The sequence below is a fragment of the Sitodiplosis mosellana genome, unplaced genomic scaffold (assembly GCF_009176505.1).
Source record: "Sitodiplosis mosellana isolate CC-2019 unplaced genomic scaffold, AAFC_SMos_1.0 Smas_scaffold_1, whole genome shotgun sequence".
Taxonomy (NCBI): Eukaryota; Metazoa; Arthropoda; class Insecta; order Diptera; family Cecidomyiidae; genus Sitodiplosis; species Sitodiplosis mosellana.
In genome coordinates, this window is record NW_022595244.1 from 12399914 (window position 1) to 12422595 (window position 22682).

Consider the following 22682-nt stretch of genomic DNA (forward strand, 5'->3'; position numbering starts at 1 on the left):
TTTCAAAAGCGATCCAAATCCCGCAATAAAATTTGTGAAAGTGAATATAAATCGTTCGTATGTGACGTAACGATGCAAAAACAAACACCATCTGCGGCTTAATTATAACGGATAACATTTAATGATAAAACAATTGAGAGCATTTTATTTTCGGACTGCACATGAATACGTCATTATTCGAACATCGACATGAAGCAAAAAAAAAGTTCGCTTGTTGATCTGAAATACACATAATTCAAGTTTGTTTTGCTATATTTCGTTTAAAGCCTCCAAAATAATGTCTTCATTAAAACCGGTTCTTTTTTGTCTATGTATTAAAATATTCGTACCCAATGAAATGGTGAATGTTCAACGTAAAGCTTTTTTTTGTCAGCCGCTGAGATAAATACATGTCTTGTCTATACTGAAATATGGCACTGACATGACAATGTGAATACATAAAAGCATAAAAAGCTGGTGTTCTCTACAAATAATGATTTAATCGAACGAAAATAAAGAACTTACCATTCAAAAAAGGGTGGGGAGGAAGCATAAAATTGCGAAGCTTATCATACCAAAATCAATAGAATAAACACACAAATAAAAAAAAACGCAAATGAAATGATAAAATACGTCAAACAAAAATGAAATACGCGCTCTTTTTTTTAATTGGAAAAACAAAATCAGTGCAACACATGAAGAAACAAAAATCAGATTCATTTCAATCTAAAAACGGAAAACCAATTAAAATCAAAACACACGCACACAAAAGCACAGCTATGGCACACAAAATATCTGGCAAATGATTCAGAATTGATCAAATGATACTGGTGAAATGACACACACTCGTGCAGCAAGTTAAATAAAAAAAAGCCAAACTGATGGATACAAAATTATGGTGTGATAATTGTTGTCAATATGCGCCAAACAAAACATCAAACGACGTTTAAATGAAAATAAGAGAGTGGTATTTTAATTGACTATGTCTAGGCAATGAAAATATTTCTATATCTGAATCTATAAAAATTCGACTGCAAAAAAAATGGTCTATATATTTTATCGTTGTATTAAAATTGACATCTATTTGAGTTTTTTGATTTAAAAAAAGTCCTAGTTTCGTAGTTTTCTTTCGGTTTGAGCCATCAAAACGGTTTTCGATGCAATGTTTTCATCATTCCACGGAGTCAGTTAAATCCAAAAGCTATGATAGTAATATTGTTAGATAAAGGTTAGATTTAAAGAAATTCACACACATAGAGAGAGATTGACGCACAAAATGCAATTGTTACACGATGGTGATACAAACAGATGAAAAATGTGCGGAGCGAAAACATTGAACATCAAAAAAAATTGAATTTCTCCAAAAAGAAGTATTCAAAAAAAACAACACACACACAATGACCACAAAAAAAAAGATAAAATGCATGTGGTCTCAAACGATTATAAATTATTGTAATTAATTTGCCGTAATCGGTTCGGGTGTTGTGTAATTTCGGTTAATTTTTATGCTTTATCTGTGGTCGAAAATCGTTTGTTATTGCAACAATGTGAACGAGTGTGAGAAAATTTTTCCCGAGCATTTCCTTTGCATTTTTGCACGCGAAACGAAAAAAAAAAATTGCACAGCTAGTAGTAGTCGCGTTCCATTTCAATTTGCACAATCAAAGAGAAAAATCGCTTTTTCACGATTCTCGTTGTAATGAAACCGAAAAAACAGAAGAAAAAACTTGTATAACGAAGTCGAACCACTCTTTTCGAATGTGATTTCACTTTGTAAGAGTATGGCATGAAAATTATGTGAAACCACGCGAATTGAGAGAGAGAAAAAAAAAGAAGTACGCTTACACCAGTTGGTGCCAAAAAAAGGAAATATCGCGGTTACATATAATTGCTAGCGGAAATGTATGTACGTGAACATGGTATATAGATGTGTGTGTGTGTCTGTTTGTCTTTGTTTGTGTATGTGAGTGTGCGAATGGCAGCAAAAAGTACACACGTTCTTCTAGAAGGAGTTTGTGCAATTAAATTGGATATGTGTGCAGTGAATAGATGTTCGGTCGGGAAAAAATTCTCGCTGACTTATATCACTATATATATATACTTCTTTTACCCGGAAAATAAAAGCGCAGACAAAAAAAATTGTTTGTAATAATTCCTTTTGATGGTTTTTCTTTCGGTCGTCGCAATTTGTGTCGTTTTTTCGCAAAATTGTTTCTTTGTTGTTGTTTTTTTTTCTATCTGTTTTTCTCCGTAGAAAGTGGTCATAATGAAATTTTCCTACGAAACATGTGTGAGTTGTGTTTGTGTATGCGCCTACGAAATATTATCTAGTTGTGCATTCGCATGCTGTAGAAGAAAAAAATCTCAACAAAAACCGGCCTGTTGTTGTGTGTGGCCAAATGGCGATAATAACACTGCTGTTTATTGCCATTTACAGCACAACAATGTCGGTAGAGTGTGTGATGGTGTGTGTATGGATTTTTTTTCCATTTCAACTACTCAAAGAATTTTTATTGGCGCATTTCCCTTACTATTCGTCTACACTGATTTCATACTTTTTGCTCTGTGGCTTTCATTTATTGCATTTTTTGTTCTCTGTCAAATCATTCACACACACTTCACAGAAATGATATGTAACGTTGTGTTTTGATGTTCAAAAGAGCGCGCTATTTCCTTTGTTTCATTCGTGTCCTGTATTTCAATTTGCCGTTTTTTTCTCCAATTCTTAGCATTTTCTTTCTCTTCAATGCATAACAAAAGAGTATTCTTTATTGAATTCATTGTCTGTTTTGTGGCTGTTTCATAAAAATAACACATTAAGCGAATCTAACAAGTGAAATTGCAATTACACACACAAAAATAAAATAAACACATTTTACATTCATTTATCGTAGTTACTTGCTTACATTGCTGAAGTGGGAAGGAGCTAGTTGAGATAATATGTTTTATTTATACATTTTGGTTTTAATTCCGTTACATAACTTCTATTAAATTCATTTAACAATCGTTTCTTGTATTGTCCTGTCTGTACTTGAATAAATTGAATCGAATTACTGATAATTCGCGAGCTAAGCTACAAAATCCAAATCATGATCTCTGGCCAAAATGATGCTCTTGACTCAAGATTCTTGAGGTGGCATCTTGAAATAAACATTTAGAATAAAAATCCTTCAGCTCGATGATATAAACGCTACAATTATATTTGATTTCTATTTGTTTCGTTGAAAATTAAAATCAATGTCTCATGATTTTTTGACATGGAAGCTCAAAATTATCCGTAGAATTTCCTTCTTTTTTATCTATATTTTCCGTTTTTAAATCAAACTGATATATATATATATGTATTTATATAGTTTACAAGCGAACAAATTTCTTATCGCTTCAAAAATTTACAACTCGCCACTTCAATTGAATATGTTACACATATTTCTTTGCTTCTCCATTAAATTTAAATAATTGTGTCATGTCCTCTAAAAAATATTTCTTCTTTTAAAATGTATCTCCTTTTCTTGTGACTAAGATTAAGTTGCCATTAGTATAATAAGTTAAAATGCTAAAGAATTATGATTATGAATTCGTTTATGTAATGTAATTATTGTCAGATGTTTGTTTTGATTTCGATATCATTTTTTTTCTCGTTTGTTTCGTTTCCTTTCTGATGGGATGTGTTGGGCTTACAAGTTAAACGAAATTGATTATTATGTACAACATTCAATGCCCATAAAAGAAAGAACGAAATAGAAAAAATTCTTGACTTTTAGCATTCGTATTCGAGTACGACGTCACTTGAATTCGAATGGTTATTCTTTTGTTTGGTGATAACGACTCGATTTTGTGGATAATTTGGTTGTTTGCGAATTGTTACTTCTTGTGCATAGTACGGATGTGTACTGCCACTCGGTAAGTTTGATGTCGATTGTGCATAATTCAGATGAGACTCTTGCGAATACGGGTATGACGATGCCAGCGATGCGAATTGTACTTGGCTTTGTATCGAAGCACTCGATGTGGACGCCTGTTTCGATCCACTTTTACTGTAGTAGTGTTGCAAATAGTCTTCGTGATACGGCAATTTATTTTCATATTGATACAAACTCTTCTCAAGTAGCTGCAGTTTATCGGGATGGGATGTATTGCGAGTGTAATTGGTACACTCGTTGAAATCGTTGGAATTATTTGCAACATTCTCTTCGTCATCGTCATCCTCTTCATCCCCATCCTCATCATCGTCTTCGTCATCATCATCATCATCGCTATCACTTTCAGTTGCAATACTATCTGCCGCTAGACCATCGATGCAATTCAATGGCCTCGTTTCGCTTAAGTAGTTGGCAGCTGTCAGCCGATCATCGCAAATCAAATCGGCTCCAGTGAAACTATTCCGTTTCTGGTACTGAACACTACTACTAATTGGTGGATAGCGTTTTTGTTTCAACGACAACTCATTATTGAGCTTCGTCTGCGTCTGATAGTGCTGTTCACTACCCGGACTATAAACAGACGCATAGTCACTGCTACTCAACGAACTTGAAGTGGTTTGACTCTTTGCGCTTCGTTCGCAACTGGACAATGCGCTCACATTTGCATGGTTCGTAGCCTGCAACTCTTTTGTAAATGTAAATTTTTGATTGCTTACAGCGGCAATAGCCGACTGCGGATTCGGCGATTGATTCGGCAACGAAGGTTGTTTATATGAAAAAGATTCACTCGTACTGCTGCTAATGACGTATTGGTTGCTTTGATGATGTTGACCTATTGAGTTCAAGTTGTCGTTGATGCTCGGTGTCCGATATCCAACACTATTATTTGCACTACTTACCAAAAACTCTCGTTTAGCCCATGCCGATGACATAGTGTCCGTGGTTGTGTAATTATTTTCTAATGAATTTCCCATTGTTACGATTTCGCTGGTGCGTCGAGCACCGGCTGCTGCAGCATTAGCAGCTGCATTTCGGTGCATCGGATAAGAGTCATCAACGCCATCAAATTCAGACATTTCGGAAAATGATTGCGTTCGGTGATGGCCTCGTTTATGGAAATCATTGAATGTCATCGCATTCAGACTTTTTCGTTCTCGTGAAGATGACATTGCCATCGAACACTTGCCTATTGAATGGCTGCCTTCTTTTGGTTTTGACAATTTGTCGAAATTCTCATTGAGAAATGCATCGAGATAATGTAAATTCTTGGTTAAATCCATTTCCGAACGATAACTCTTGTACGGAACCTTTTCAACGATGACTGGTCGAACTGTGTGGCGATGACCATCTCGATCCAATGCGGTGAGTGGTTCTCGTAACGAAGACGTTTCATATTTCTTCGTTGAAATGCCACCACTCAAACTGTTATTCAATTTCAAGCCACATTTCTGTCCAATTTTCAGGAGGCTCTTCTTCGTTTTGTCAAAATACGTTTTGTCGTCTTTGTGCCGGAAATGGAATGAATGTTGCTTGGTATTCGTTGGTGCAACCAATCGATTTGCATAGACAACATTTGGCTTCTTCAAGTGGGAGCCTTTACCAGAAACATGAGTTATTGTTGTGGCATTCGTTAGTGTTCTTGCGGCGCCTGGAATACTGTTATTTGATATGTTTACGGTTTTCATGTAATTGCCTGTCTTTCGAATACCATTGCAATCGCTTGCCCGATCACTCACACCACTTCGACTGATGGTGTTGCTCAAGTATTTCCCCTTTTGCAATGCAAAACTCAGTAGCAAATCCTTTTTCGATTTCTTGTATGTGTGACTGGCATCGGTTTGGTGTTCATTGTCTGGTTTTGTATAGTCCTGTCGTTGGAATGGACACGTTGGTATGTCACTTATAGCACTCATGATGTGCTGCTGCTGCTGCTGTTGCTGGTGGTGGTGATGGTGCTGGTGCTGGTTTTTCTTGTAATTTGAATAGGAATGCGGTTGTCGATGATCTTGCTTATCATCGTTAATCGGCTGCTGATCCAATTCATTGAAGTAATTAAGATTTTTTTGCGAACTATTGTCTCCCGCAGTTGGCTGGCATTTTAGGTTTTTATCATAGTGATATGCCTGGTTCCGTCCCAATTTACTCGGTTCAATGTAACGCATTTGATGATGACCGGTTCCGTCAATCAATGATAAATTGTCGATGCTGTGATTGTGCTTCCGCACACCATCTTTGTTCACGTCTTTGCGTCGACCACGCTTTTTGTTTCCGTATTTCATTAGCGTTGCACTACGATTTGAACCAGCATCCCATTGATTACTGTCGTCATTCTCATTCTCGTACTCCAATAAATTATCCGTCATTCGATCGTGTTTTTGTCGATGCTTCGTTCGCATCGAACACGATTCACTATAATATAAATCTCGTTTACCATTTTCACCAATATTCCGTTCATTATCGCCCGATGTGCTCAACTGATTCGATTTACATGTCGCATTCGCTGAAATTGTGTCATCATTAGTAATAAATTGATTCGAAATTGTTTCTTCCACATCATTAGATGCATGAATTTTGCCATTTCGCTGTGCCGTCTCACACCTTTTCGTTTCATCGCCGCCGACGCCGCTGTTAGCGTCGTAGTTGGCTCCTTTGCCATTTGAATTTTTGCTAACGCGGCTTTCTGCTACATTGATTCCCTGTTCCAAAAATGGATTGGTGCTGCTCGATGCTCTTAATGCATTCACCACTAAATCATGTTCAATCGTTGGGCTCGACCATTTTTCAATTATCGATCGATTTTGTTGTTCGTTGTCATTTGATTTCCAATTTTCGTTCATAAATAATTGACGCGTTGGCCTCGTCATCGATTGCCCACCATCACCATGCTCGACCGACTCGCAACCATCGATTGTTTTGTCAATACACGCCTTCGAATTAAGTGAAAATATGTCTGCGTCATTATTGACAATCGACGAATTTGTATGATTTCGGTGGTCATTAGACGCACTGTTTGCATTGGTTTTGTGTGCATTCGCTTGAAGGTTATTGTTGTTTACTTTCGTATCATTTGCTCCATCGTTCAATGGATGATGTTTAGCATTTATTTCACTGTTACAATTAACCAATTCCACGGTTTTGGTCTCTGCGGCTATTGTCGTGTGTTGTGAATGGAATGGTTTTTGTTGTGGCGATGGCAGACATAATGAAGTCTGTTGGCGAAATTCGTTTTTGAAATGATTTCGTTTGGTGGCATTTGTCAAATGTCGCGATAAAATGCCTTTGTTTGTGCCGCCTGCTTTTATAATTTTACTATTATTTGCGGTCATTGAATTATCCTTCGATTTGTTTGTCATTACATTGGAATTCGCAAGAGTCTCGTCTGCATTTGTTTTGTCATCGATTTCATTGCTCCACTTGCAATGGTTTATACCCGTACTGGATTTTGTTCTACGCAAGCCTAATGAATTTACTCGCATTAGACAGTTACAACTAGAGCTAGAGCTACAATTGCATTCGATTCGTTTACATAACAATAAATAGCCTAATGATTTTGAGTTTCGTTGATATTTAATATCATTGTATCGATTTTTGCCATCGGCCAAATCAACTATTTCGCTAATTTTCATTCTAACATTTCGATTGATGCTATCGTGTTGTTCGCCGCTGTTCCTGTTGCTGTTATTGTTTTTGTTGTTATTCGGTTTTGTGCGCATCGTTTCGCCAGCGCTTGCATTCATTGACCGACACCGTTCAAACTGAATGAAATCCAAACGGAATGGATTTGTCGGCGAAACTAATGCGTTTGTTAAATCGAATTCAATAATATCATTATGACCACTTTTGCGATTCGCTTGATTACGACTAGTACTCTTATTTATATTATCATCGTTCATTTGTTCATCGTCGTCCAATTGCATTAGCAATTTATGAGACTCATCCGCATCGATGGTATTTGCTACTTTCTCATTATTGCTACAACTACTTTGGCTACTGTCCCTAGTTAGGTGCTCATCGCCACCATTCATAATCTCATCGAATTCTCTGTTGCAAACATTCAATTGGTTATTATTATCATTATTATTATTATTATTAGTGGCAGACGGTTGGTGCAATTTGGAAGTTGAAGTGGGAGTAAGGAGTTGATCGTGCTCTTGATTTGGTTCTTTATCGTGATGAGTCTCATAATTTAGTGTCTGCTAGACACGTGTTGGTGGCTGTAAAACCATTGCAGCCATTCGTACCTTCATTGCTTCTGGTGAGCCCTGCGAATGATGATGGGCATGATGGTGGAATCCAGACGGTGTCGTATATATCGAGTCTAAATGTGGCGGTCCAACGCCAATGCCAATGCTATCCGAACGTGATTTCAAGTCAGCCTTTTCACTGGAAATAGAAAAAAAAACGAATAAAATCGTTAATTTTTTTTTCGCACCTTATTCCTACAGATTCTTAAATTGAAAAGATTCAAAGCATATTGTAAGGTTTCTTTGTGGAACAAATCGATTTCAATTCATATGTAAAATAGTTTTCTAGTTCTGCTGCCGTACGAAAAACGGAATATTCAACGATGCCATTGCATACACACACACACACACACACACACACGTGATTCGGCTGCTGCTTTCTGACACTTCAATTTACTCATCCAAGTTCATCATTGCCAAATCGCTCGTACACGAACGAAAGAGGAAATTATTGAAAGCGCATTAGAGATTTGGATAAAGTCGCAAACGAAATCGAAATGAAATTTCGTTGGCTTTGAAACGCGAAGCATTTCGTGATGTGATAAGAGGAAGCATTAAGAATTCCTTCAGTGGCATTTTTCAGAAGGGAAATTTCACTACATAGTAATGTACACGATTGTCGTACGCCTTCCATTGATTTCCTCAATTTCGTTGGTGATTGGCACTTGAGCACCTAGTACATATATCGAAACATTGTACATTGTACTATAGATTCCCTTTTTCTCTCTCTCCTTTGGTTTCGATGCGATACCGATGCGATACCGATGCGCAAGAAAAAATCCAATGCATTTCACATGTTTTGTGCATAAAACCTTGTAATATAAAAATAATGACGGTTGTGATAATGGAAAGTAATTCCCTCATTCCATTGTTCAGTAATAATAGTGAGAGTCGCAGCACACACACACACACACGCGCGCGTTGCAACAAAGTGTGATTCTGGCACATAAATGTAAATCAAAATGCAGAGATGGCTCGTTACAGTTATTGGTGAATGGGAACGTGTTTCGTTCAGGAAATGCACATTGTTTTCTTTCATTCATGTATAAATGCACTTTGTTTCATCGTTCATCTCTGAACAATGGAGAAAAAAGGCGAGCGCTTAACAGGAGCTGAACGTGGTGGAAAAATGACGCTCCATTCACTAGTGTCGTTCAACGTAAACGGCAGGTGCTCATACAATCGTGTTCTTATGCTCATACCAAATGAGACGACGCACGCGAAATAAGAAACACACACACACACACATCACCAGCAACGAGTTGAAGTGGCGTACGTGAATTTTTGAAGTAAATCTCTTCTCGTTACCGTATTGATTTTATTTCCCGAGCAATTTTCGTTGCCATTGTTTCCAAAGTACTTGATAATGTTGATTGCTTGATGCATTGCTCGTTTGCGTATTCGCGTATGATGTAAAGTATCAAATATAGAGCACGTGACGGTGAACAAAATTCACCACATAAATACTCACTCACTCGCACAAAACAGTAACATCCACCAAACAATGTAAACAAAACGACACAAGAAACACCTATTCAACGAATTGTATTTATGTCGTTCCTCGGCAACAGTTCGTTTATGAGCAACAACAAAAGCAATGTCATCAAACGACACAAAGTTTGGAGGGAAAAAAAATCAAACGATAGACGCACCGAGTATAGGATCCTTATATGTGACAATCAGACGTAAATTGAAACATCTTTTGAACACAGCGAAAAAAAGCAACATTTTGAAATCAAACGATAAAATTCCGATGAAAAAAAAACCTGCTACAAAAACTCACTAATAAATTATTTACTTATTACAAAGGCAATGATTGCCAATCCTTTTGGAAATAAAAATGAGATGAACTACGCTTTTTCAAGTTGTTCGTCCTTCAGACTTGTTGTTCAACTCGTTTTCAAGCACTTTATTGCACTCTCGACAAGCGAATGAAAAACAAAAATGAAGCAAAATAAAACCGGCCAACAAGAAAATAGAAAAATTCCTGGCAATTTATTGACATCACGTTGGATGTTTGACCGCACCATGTGGAATAAATCGATCTCGATTACGTTGTGCTTACTCTTTACGTTTTTTTTTGCCTTCGTCAATGCACTGTTAAATCCAGCGACAAGAAAAAGTAACTTGAGATGTGAAACACCGAGTGAAAGAGATAGAGAGAGAGAGAAGGAGAAAAAACCGCCCGCACACACAAACACACATATTTCTAAAATCACAAACAATTTGTTTGGAATTTATGGAATCGAACAATCTTGGATGGAAATCGCACGTGAATAATAGCGTACGGCATTAGATTTCACTTTGGTTCATTCGACAATTTTTTTTTCGCCAAGTTTTGCGCTTACGATCTTTGTTGCTTCTTTTTCGTGTTCGTTCATATTTTTTTGTCCCGTTCGTTCGAGAACGAATCAGATTTTCCGATTTGGTTCTCTTGTAGCGGTTCAAATGCGAAGCACAATGGGAAATTGATTGCGACATCTCGTCCTTAGACGCTGGACCATATATATTCTCTTTTTGTGTGTGTGTTCTTATAAACTGTTTCAATGTAAATAAAAAATAAATTGCATTCGCTTTATCGAAAAAGTGGTATAAAACGACTTTTTATGGCTTTTCAAATGAATCACTACATGAATGAGACATTTTATCGAGAACAGCATCAAGCGAAACGAGTGAAAAACCTGCGTGATACTCTCCCGACAGAGCGGTCGTATGTATTTGGCGCATTTTATGTGCACAACGTTTGACGCTTTGCAATGAAGAAAAAAAAGGCGCACACTGAAATGAGCGATATGAAATCAAACTATTACAAATTAAATGCCAACGCCCATCTGTGAAGTGAATAAATGAGGAGGTAAATTGGTTTGTAGTTGATCATAAAAATATTATAGTTAATAATAAAAAAAAAATGGAGCTCTGCTTCCAGTTTAAGAAGTCGCTTCTGATGCATTGGTTGAGATTTGCCTCAAAGTAAATTCTGCTATCAAAGCCATTGGATTGCACACAAAAGAAATTGAATGATTTGATTTCAGTCTTTCGCATAGAATATTCAACTTAAAAGAGAATCTCAATAAATGCAAGTCATTGTGCATGGCCTAAATAGACTGTACACATTTGCTATAATGAAGTTGTAGCTGCTTGCTCAACCGCATAAATCAATGGCAAAGCGTTTTCATTGTATTACTATTGACCCAGTGCATATTGCCAGCATAAGTTTCACTTGCTAACATTCAGCCATTTTGTCATATTACTTGAATACTCTATTCATCGGCACTGGCGTTTTTTTCTTCTTCTTCTTCTTATTCCGTCAGCCCTCTTTTCTGATGCAACAATGCACACCGGAGTCATCAAATAATCCATTACTTGTAACATGCAAAGAAGCCGAGAGTATATCGTGTCACAGGCCGGATGCATTCAACGATTGCACACATAGTTTTCACTTCATTGTGAATGCATTTAAGGATGCGTTCGCTTCTCAGACAGTTTTAGAGTAATGAAAAGAAAAGCTGTGTTATGACATGAAAAATAATTTGCCGAGTTGCAACCAATGTGGGGGAAGCGCTTTCTAATTGAATGGAGACTTTCAAAAATGTTTTCTACATAATATGCATCATGTGTTGTGTGTTGCAAGAGAGAAATTGCTAGTTTTGAATGAGAGACAAGGCGGTTGTGCGCTGTGGGAATGCTCTTCACCAAACAATTTCGGGTCGAATGAAACATTTTTGCCATTTTTATAACTTCTATTAAACTGATTAAATCAATTTCACATCGTACGAACGATGTACATTTTCATATTTGCCAAGAGCGAATGCGATAAATTAAAAAAAAAAACGAAATGGAATTGCACCCGGAAAACACTCCCCAAAATAAATTTAATTTTCATAAAGAGTGAATTTGCTGCTACTGCCAATGATATCGTTGCTACTGCTTCTGTTGTTGTTGAGTATATTTTTCTGGAGTGGTTTTTGTATATATTGTTTTTATATTTCAGTGCTCGACTCTCTATGTCGGCAGGGTCAAAAGAGCCACAAAACTCTTTGGTTGCCGCTGAAGAAGTGAGTCTGTGGCATTTGTGTATGTGACCGTATGTGAATATGATGCAATTTTCGAAAATGAATATATTTGCCATGTGGTTGTGTGTGAGAGCTATGGAGCAAGAAGAATGTAGACCACTTTCTGCGGCGAATGAGATAACTTGATGCAAAACATAATGTCACATAAAAATGTGCTCAAAATAATTCCCTCCGAATCCAGAGAGACCGATGTTATGTAATGCAAAAATATTCGCCGAACAACAAAAAAAAACGGGGTCAGACTTGAAGAAGCAAAGCTGGCAAGTAATATTTTATCTACACCCGTCTACTCATCGACATTCAATTCGCTTCGAAGTACACAACAACAGTCGTAGAAAAAAAAAATCGCTCTGTTATCATCACCAAACGAGCGTTTTATCTGAATTAGGCAACAAAAGAAAGAAGTAAAAAAAACACGAGTAGCTCAAATGCTGCATATATTGCATTTGCAGCATGAACACTAGACACGAGACTTGAGTCGGATCCCTTTAAACATACCCGGGCGATGATAGTTTCAGAGATTTTGATATTTTGAACGATCGAGTTTGTTTTACAAGTAAAATTATGAAATATTCATACATGAGACATTCGAGTAGAGAGTCAGACGATATGCTGCTATTGCCATTTCCTCCTCATGTGTTTCATACGCGTGCACTTGGGGCTAGAACATTGTGATTTTCCTTTTCCTTTTCTCAACTTAAACGTATACACTTCTTTTCTGGAATATTCATGTAATCGACATAGCAACGAATGTAAATGTGCACTGTCTCAACGAATGTTAGTGACTTGCATGGAACTTTACAATCGCTTACGACAATTTCTTCCCCCAAAAGCCATTCCACGAGGAACAGGAATAAGAATTTTAAATAGAGTTTTGGCTGTTGGTTCTGCATGACATTTTTCTCGTCTTTTTCCATTTTTGAATATTGCTGTAATAGCTGATGGTAATGAAGAACATACAGACGACGACGACGACGACGACATCACAGTCGATCAAGATACAAAACGTATCAGTTCTATTCGCAATAGCGTTACAACCTTCTAAGAGCTATCCGATGTATGAAGTGATTTTTTTTTGTCGTTCGTTCGTCCATAATGCACAGCATCATTCGTTTTCGCCGTAAAGCAAAGCGATACAAGGAACTAAATTTTATAAGAGAAGTGAAAAACGAACTACAATAGTATCCCATTTTGCTATACAACATTTTTTTCTTCTAGTGGCAAAAAAGAATGAACATCTGAACATTCAATTTTATCGCACATATTACATGCGAAACGGGGGATATTTATGTTTAACATTGCCATCCTTTTTTGAGTGGAGAGAGAGAGAGAAAAAAATGTAACATACGAGAAAGTTACATCAATAAAATAGTTTGTCGAAAGTATCACAAGCAGCCATATGCTGTGAACATATAGCAGCCGAATCCGTGTGAATTTCATCTCACAGAATCGCTAATATTAAAATGAAATGTACATGCACAATCAAAATCTGCAGAGAATCTCAGTGTGTGTGTGTGAGAGAGTGTGTTACGAACGTGCATTTTCACCATCAATTCGCAGCTATTTCGATATGGTTCAGTGAAAAAATTCGGATTTGATGGCAATAGATGGACGATAAAAGGAAGTCAAAGTGTGTATATTTTGCTATACACCAGCTTAGAAATTTTTTTTCAATAGATTGCCAATATATGGAGAAACCGGTTAATGCCAGCATCAAATCCCTCGAGAATGACGCAATACAGAAATTTACACTTTATGATCATGACTGTTCTTTCGTCATTAATTTTTGTGTAGCAATTTTTGTTTTTGTTCCATTTTGATTGGTCACCGTCGCCAACAGAATGGTATCGGTTTTTATGGAGACCAATACCACCACCAAGATGAATTTGTGATTAAAGCGTTTACAACTTGCTTGTTACAGCTAGGTTACAGCTGCCTCACCCTTTTCACACATTTGGATACTATATTCTATTCTATGTTGATACAAAAAAAAAGAACTTTGATTCAGCTGGCACCAGATTTGGTTGTGTTGTTGTTGCTGCTTGACAAATTTTCAGGCAAACCCTCATTTTATCAAAATGTTGTCAGATAATCGGTTGCCGTAATCATTTTCCACAGTCAAATATTTTGAACCATATAATTTCCTCCGCAAAATAAACAAAACGCATGAAATGGCAAATATTTACCAAGATAACTAACAAGAACAACAAGAAATGTGTTTGTTCTGCACATTAAATGGAATTTCTTTATTTTCATTTTCATTTATTTATCTCGGATTTGGCGTCACATTCACGCACACACAAACATATTCGGCTCATATTTCACAGAAGTTAGTTTCTTGTTTGGCATATCACAAATGCAAATGGTATTAAAACCAGAACGAAAACAAAAACGCCTCCACGAATAAATCATCAACCAAATTGAAGCATCGAAAAAATGGAAAGCAACCAACAGAAAAAAATCCATTTTGAATATTACAGAGCAGGTAACTCTATTTTTAGGAAATCTGTTTTTTTTTCGGGGCCCATGTGAAAATCACTGACATATTTTAGCGCAATGAAGAAAATTGAATTCGAAACTTTAAGTGATTGAATGTAGTAGCGTCGTTGAAACGGAACGAAATTTCGGTATCACTAAACTATTGTGACAAAATGTCTGTAAATATTTTCTCTCTGCTCTGTTTCGTGCAGCATCGAAAACTGGCAGTTTGTGAAAAATGGTGAACGCCTTGAGCGCACCATAACTAGACGAAACAAAAAATAAAATGAGTGAAATGCAAATAATTGAATCGGTAAAGAGTGTTTTCATGTGGGTAATACAAGTAAATTTAAGTGAATGTTGTGCTATTACAGTTAAAAGCTTACATTGAGAAATGGAAGGCTTGGATTATCATAGTTCTCGTTTGTCTACAGAGTGATCTGAATGGGAAGCCGTAGCAACAACAGTATCAAGCAGAAGCAGCAATTTTCATTCGATATGTTCAAGTGTTATCGCATCTTCTGAATATAATCTTGCTATATCTTGGAAACGACCAGAATGCTTTTATTGTATATTACTGCCGTGTTCACTTCGCTTGATGGGCAAAATCCATTAAATTTGAAAAAAACAAATTATTTTTTATTGTTATTACCATTTTTCCCCATTCCACACGACAGATTCCATTTTCATTTTGTTAAATGCTCAACGAAATCTTGGATTTGAAAATAGAAGAAAAAAAAAATGCGGTGTGTGATTTGCATGCACAATGCACATAAAACCAAAATCAGACCAGACAATGCAATCGCACTGACTGCGGTCGTCAAGGAGATATTTTGATTGTAAATGGCAACGATTCGATTGGCACCGACCAAAATCGTGAACTGAATGACAAGCAAAATCACAGGTTGAAAGGGGAAAAAAATCGAGCGTTCGAATGATGTTTTGCGTGTGTTTTTGACACGACGCAGACATCATTATTTTATTGCTCGCCGTGACAGTGGATAGAAAAAGAATGAAGCCAAAAACTTTTAAGCAGCAAATCGACTGAATCAAATGCTCAATGAAATATCTGTTTATTCATGTCGCTTTTGTCTCTTTTTCTCTGTTCAATATTCGTTTCTATTTGGGTGTTTTTCTTCTGTTTTCGTTGTTTGTTTTTTGCTGGTTTGTTTCTGAATAAATTTACGATGGCATATTATTGGGTTCATCTGTTTTAACGACTCAAAAACCATAACCATAACCAAGTAAATCGGTTTGCTGTGCGCTGCGATAAGACAGATGGATGATGCCCGGCCGCGCTCTCTCGTCTCCAAATCAAATAATATGACAAATTGTTGAGATTTTGGTGCCATTTTTCTAGATATCCGCTCTGTCTCCCATTCAATTTGTGCTTGTGATGAGCAAAGCCGTATGTGAGAAACTCGTCGCAAAGCATCCCTTACGACAAAACAGCACTTCCTTCGACTCCAGTCGGACTTGCAGAAAAAAACGAATCTCATTCAAAATGCGACCGAATGCAAGAGCAGGAGCAAATAAAAACCCTCCCGTCGATGTTGTTTTTCAAACTGATTCGTCCAAATCCGTTTTATTTATTGTTCACATTCGTAGTAACGACTTTCAAGCAGAAATATGTATGTATGTATTCGTCGAAACAAGAGTGAAGACATTGATAGATGGAATAATGCTCGATGATTCGGATGTGAAATGACAAATTACATACAAATGTACTCTTGCAGAGTGCAGCCATCGACAACGACAACAACAACAACCACATCGAGGGGACGGGAATCGAGTGATGGAGATGAGATAAAAGAAGAAAAATAAATATACACAAAACTATGGCATTCGAAAGGAATGCGTCACATATCTTTATGGATTTCAAAGAAACATACACAATTATGATTTAGTGTCGTATAAGTTTTACACCACTCGGTTCTTTGTTTAAATTTTACAAATTTAAGGGTTTGATTGTTCGCATCCTGCAACCGAACGCTTTTGGTAGTGCCTGGTGCGAATTTCATTTTTATCACAAATAACGTAAATCTGAATTTTTATTGTGCAAGTTTTATGTTCCGTTTTGCATAAATATTCCATCTTTTTTTTCTCACAACCGACCTCAAAAAAAAAGATTGTGCAAAAATCTTGTATAAAAATGTTCAGTGGCTCCATACAGACGCAGTGATATACCCAACATCGACATGGCATTCATTGGCCTGATTTGTATTACGGGGCTCTGTTGAATTTCCATTCGTTGAAATAAATGAATGAATGAATACGAATGCCACCGGATACATCTATTTGTTTAATTAAAAGCTCGGGTTAACACCAGTTCGACATGGTCTCCGTTTCGATTGACCTTTGCATTTGCAAAATGGTTTCCATAATTTATTTTCGAATCGATCGATATATGTCGAATCGTCTCCGTTCTGAAATCATAGATTGGATCAACATATTCGAGTTGACTGCTTCGAGTGTTTCTGACAAACCAGAACCAATTCTCTGTTGTTCGCATCAAGATGAACCCTATATCGCAAACGCATATCAACCTTTTTTCGGCGAACGAAAATCGAACGGATTTGTTCGAAATCGATTCAATATGGAGATATGTCAGAACGATACAAATTTCGGGAAATAAATCAATCATCTGGTACAATGGCTGGGCTCTTTAACCATTCCACAAGAAGGGAGTCTACTTGTTTTATATTAACTAATATCGAATTTCATGGTTGCATAGCATTTACAATCAAATTGAATCGCTATGAGAAATTACAGTAGATAAATTGAGCCAAACAAATATGGTTATTGATATTGAATTTTAGCAAATGCAAAAGCTTCAGTGCCAATTTATTATGTCAAAGCATTTGTCGTGACAGCAACGACCGTAGCAGACGACGACGACGACGAAGCAGCAGCAGCAGCATCTCCGAATGTGGAAAAAGGGGACACATAAAAATTGACTAATGAGCATATTTATTGGAACCCATCCCGAAATTTAATTTCAATTATGCTTGGAGCTTTGCGCAACGACAACAACAACAAACGAGAGCTCGTCATCGTTGTTGTTGTTGTTTGTCCCCGATTCATCTTCTTCATGGCCCGAAGCAAAAAATTTGTCAAACGCCGTTATGAATGTGGAAAGGCGAAAAAGCAGGAGATTTATTCTCTGCTTCATTTCATGCACAGGATTCAAAATTTCATTTTTCATGTGCCGCCATCGCATGTCTTGTATAATAAGTTGCTAATATTTTCTTTTGAAATCAAAAATACGGCAAAATAAGTCGCTTGCTAAACCCATTGCAGTATATACAAATTATACATGTATGCAAGTATATGTTGGCGATACGATTTTCCACACTGGAATCTGTTACATCAAAAAGAAAGAGAACAGCAAAACCCTTCGATTTACTATGCTCGTTACATTTTCATTTTGTTGTTTTTCATAAGTTTTTTTTTTGCTCTCTCTCTCTCTCTGCATGTCTGGTCGCTGTGTGGATGCAAATCCAATTCACATTGGTAGAAATTTTAATGCGTTTCTTCTGCTTTTTTCCCTCTCCGATGGCTCTTCGTATTTTTTTGAGATTCTCCGACGGACCAAGAATCGATTTTCCACACGACAACCGAGTTTGTTTATTTGTTTGTTTTGTATTAGTCGTGTTCGAATGCTAAGAAAGATCTCTTACATATTAAATTGTGGTAGTTTTTGTGTGTCTGTATACGAGATACAATTCAATCTACATGCAAATTCTCGCATTTTTCTTTGTGCATCTGAAGCACACAACAAAAACAACACCAACAACAAAAATTGAACGCAAAGCCGTTCAATGTGTTTGCATTTATCAACAATGCTCACCAACTGCTCACACCAAAACCGAACACACAAAGCATTGTTTGGATCCGAATTTTAAATATAAACCAAAATGTGCTCACTGAAGCCAAATACAAAAGATTTACAAGCACAAGACAAACTTTGGCAACGACAGAGAGCGAAAGAATGAGCAACGGCGACGAATCCGATACCAAAAACGGAAATGCTATTGAAGCGCGCACATATAAAAGTAAAATGTAATAAAGGTACTGTGTTTACGCCTTTTACTTGATTTCGCTTCGATTTCGGTAGCATGTGTGCCAGAGCGCAGTGACATCGGATTCACGACGGCTCTTTGATCAAATTCAAGTAAAAATTTTCCTGTTTTCATTACGAAATGTCTGAGTCTGAGAGATGAAAGCGATATGGATTAAATCGCCGTATTGATTTTACCGAAAAATCAATTTTGTTTTGTACACATTTGATAGTATCAACGACCTTTCATCTCTGATCATTAACGCAGAAATCCGGAATGTAGTCATGTGTAATGTGTGCACACACATTTCTCGTTCTAATGTAGTTTGATCAAAAGTTTGAAGAATCTTAATTGACTGGCATGTTGGCATTCAAGTAACTCCAAAATTGAGGGAAAAAAAACTACAAGCATTGAACTGTTTTTTGCTCATTCTTCAAATTGATCAGCATATAAGTTGATAATTATTGCAACTTTTAGCAGCAACAAATTCAATTGCACTTCGATAAATACTATGCCCATTCTGGTTTCTGGTGAATTAAAATGCACAGTAGCCAGAGAAAAGAACAAATTCCGAAAATTGTTGTTCATGTTGTTCCAATATAAAAAAAGAATGGGTGGTCTGAGTACTTCATGCCTCTTTATTCGTGACCAAGCGCAGGGGAAGTAGAATGCGATGCAAGTGGCTAATAAAATGGTTACTTGTCGCAACTTCAACCACGACTGTTATACAGAAGGGATAAAAAACATGTGATTTTTCTTTTTCGTTGTGGTTTCGGCGGCAGTGTGTAACAAATGAAGGACCTTCATATTTCATCAAAAATAAAGTCGCCCAGCCAAAGGTTAAAAGTCTCTAAATTACACATAATATTATGGTGAAAAGTGGTTGCTCGTGAATATAACGACATTGTTTGGTTGTTTGATGCTTGCTCGGGACGAATACAGAAAAGGAGAGCAGCAAACTCAGCCACGGCAATGTTTGAATGAACGAGCGAGCTGAAAAAAGGTCGAAGTAACTATATCATTATCCGGCTTATACTTTTTCATTATGCTTATGAGGTTGCTGTTTTTTTTTCTGCACGACACCTCTCTGCCATTTCATTTTTTTTTTTGGTTGAAAATGAGCAAAATGTTGAGCTGGCGTCAATAATGCTATAATATCCAAGCAATGCATGGTATTATTAAAGCAATCGGAAACAATGCCGGTATTCAAAAGTGAAAATGTTTCTGGTTTTTTTCTCAAATTCATGAATGGTAAATTTGTTCAGAAACATGCCAGTATACTACAGAGTTTCAATTAAAAGTTTACGTAAAATACGCACGAAAAAAACACTTTATTGAACATGCTATGAATACCTTATTAGCACTTTTAAATTTTCCCATACAATGAAATGCCGTTGCATTATCTCGTTAATAAATATTTCTGTTTTAAACTTTTCCCAGTAAACTATGCGATGCGCAATGGAATTCGTTAAATGACACACATCGAACTATGTTATAACTTTTGTATGTGACGTTGAAATCAAGAAAAATGGCACAGTATGCAAAGAATTGCAACAGCTCAACGCTTATAAAAAATGAAAATCGGCAAATATTTTCGACACTAAATAATGCAAGCGAATGGAAATGAACAATGTGAGGGATGGGGTCATGCCGCAAATATGAACATAACACTCAGTCACTACACGTGGCTATGCAGCACACGGTGATAATTGTGGTTGAAAAGTTGTGGTTAACAATAATAACAAAATACAGAAAAGGTGGATTCGTAAACGTCACAATCGGCTCAATGGGTCATTTGTGTAACAAATGTGATGAATGCTTCAAACGGAGCATTGTGATGTTAATGTCGTTGTGTATAATAAAAAGGGACCTATTTTGAAGGGGGGTCGCTGCAGTTGGGAAATTCCATTGTTGTTGTCTGGTATGAATGGTAACATCGCAACGAAAACTTTTGTTAATACGTGTAATTGCTCTTTTTCCGATCTTTATAATTACGTAACGACACAACCACTGCAATCATCATGTCGAATAACAGCATATAATCAAGCTGCAGGCGGCCGCTGCTACTGAATAACAAAGCACACAACAGAAATGGCAAAAGGCGAGAAGAAAATTGCTACAAGAATGACAGTTTGCCGCCAATTAATGCAAACGTTAACTTAAATGATATGTCTGGCACTTGCCATTTCGCCCATGTTTGTCGTCAATTTTTCCCTGCGCTACACATTCAATTCAAAATGCTTGTGCATTTGGCGCTTATTCCAATCCAAGATTCCAATACACACCAAGCGGAATGATAAAATTAATTGCAACACAAAGTTTTTATTTCGTCTAGCCCATTCAAATTTAAATTTCGAAAACAGTTGACGCCCAAGTTTTTTCGTGCTGACAAGATACACTCAATGAAATTCCATTGAAATGTCAATTGTGATTTTCTTTTCCCTTTGGGCATCGCATAATGAATGCTTCGGAACTTCGTATCTTAATAAATTTTGATGTGTATCGTGTTCGAGATTGCCTTCATTTATTTCATTAAACTGAACTGTAAAATTGTGACTGTGACGGTTGTGTATCGCCGATAGAAGCTCAAGCGTTCGATAGTTTCGACTATAAGTAATTAGAACATTTCGTTGATTGTTCGTCTGGCATTTGAAATGTTATCTAACGGTCGCATCATTATAATAAGACATTTGTCGGTTTTCACTTTCTCGCAAAAAAAAAATGCAAGAGAATTGAACGGGGTTGTTTTGGTTGATGTGGGTCAAACTGTGTTTATGCGCTGTGCACATTTCGAACTTGGTTGAACTTTCAACATTTGCGCTCACTCAGATAAATGACAGCGGTATTTGTAGCTGCTGGGCGAAAACTGTGCACGATGCTCATTTCTGCTATTCATCACTACCTTGGGAGATGGAAATTTTTTTGGCTCTTGCTGTGTTCTTCGAATGAAGAAACTCTGCACATTCCCGTAGACAAAAGGCAATATTCCGTAAAAGAAGAAGAGAAAAAAGTTGGCGACTGGTGACAGCGTGAAACGCGACCAAACAGAGAAAAAAAAGACGAAAAGAAATAGCTGTTCACGAAAATACAATAGCGCCACCGAAGTGATTAGCATACCTGAGGGAAAATGCGAACGAGCGGAAAACTTACCAAGTACCAAGTATCAGAAGCCAAACTTTCTGAATATCCACCACACACATTGCTCGCATTTTGTTGATTCGACGCTGGCGCTAAACGAGCGCCACACGAAGAAAACAACAGACAAAAAACGAAGAAGAAGAAGAAGAAGAAGAAGAAGAATACTCAACCAAAGGAAAAAACAACGGGCGCATCAACAGTGATCTTTAAAATGATATTAAAGTTGGTGCCGTTAGACAAGGCATTTAAAATAATTGTTAAATACGCAAACCATGGCGTTTCTGCACTGGCACCATCACATTTCATGAGCTGCTGCTGCTGCTATTGCTCATTCAAGTTTCCTATTTTCCAGAAATAAACGCACATGAACCATTTGCATTTTTACAGGGAAAAAAAATTAATCACCGGGGAAATTCATGTTTATCTTGTGTTATTTTTTTCACCAACTCCTGAACGCATTTGACGAAAGAGCGTAGCGAAATGGAACAAGTAGTTTATAAACTTTCATCGAGTGAAATCGAATAGGGAAGAACGAAATCACAAACAACGCACACATACACACACCATTTCGATTATTTCGAGTGTAAAAGTTTTAAAATAAATTTGTCATCGAATTTGTTCGCATTGATTGAACAGTCGCAAACTGGCAAGAGCACAACTCCTCGCAGTGCATTAACAGAAAAAAGTACACAAGTTTTTTTTCTTCTGTTGCCATCTATACTCAAGTACTATTCTTACCGGAGATTTTAACATAATACCCAAAACCGTCTCTTTTCCGCTGTTGCAACG

The 22682-nt window shown here is 36.9% G+C and overlaps 1 protein-coding gene across 3 annotated transcripts in view; it reads right to left on the bottom strand.

Annotated features, from left to right (window-relative positions):
* LOC129580553 (hemicentin-2) overlaps positions 1-22682 on the bottom strand; it is a 140172-nt gene that overhangs the window by 15911 nt on the left and 101579 nt on the right. For 2 of the 3 annotated variants that reach the window (XM_055471078.1, XM_055471080.1), the window contains exon 16: positions 8141-8282. In XM_055471078.1, the coding sequence (XP_055327053.1) occupies positions 8141-8282 (142 nt within the window). Of the gene's footprint in view, positions 1-8095; positions 8283-22682 lie in introns of those variants that run through there. The other variant, XM_055471081.1, reaches the window with a different exon arrangement.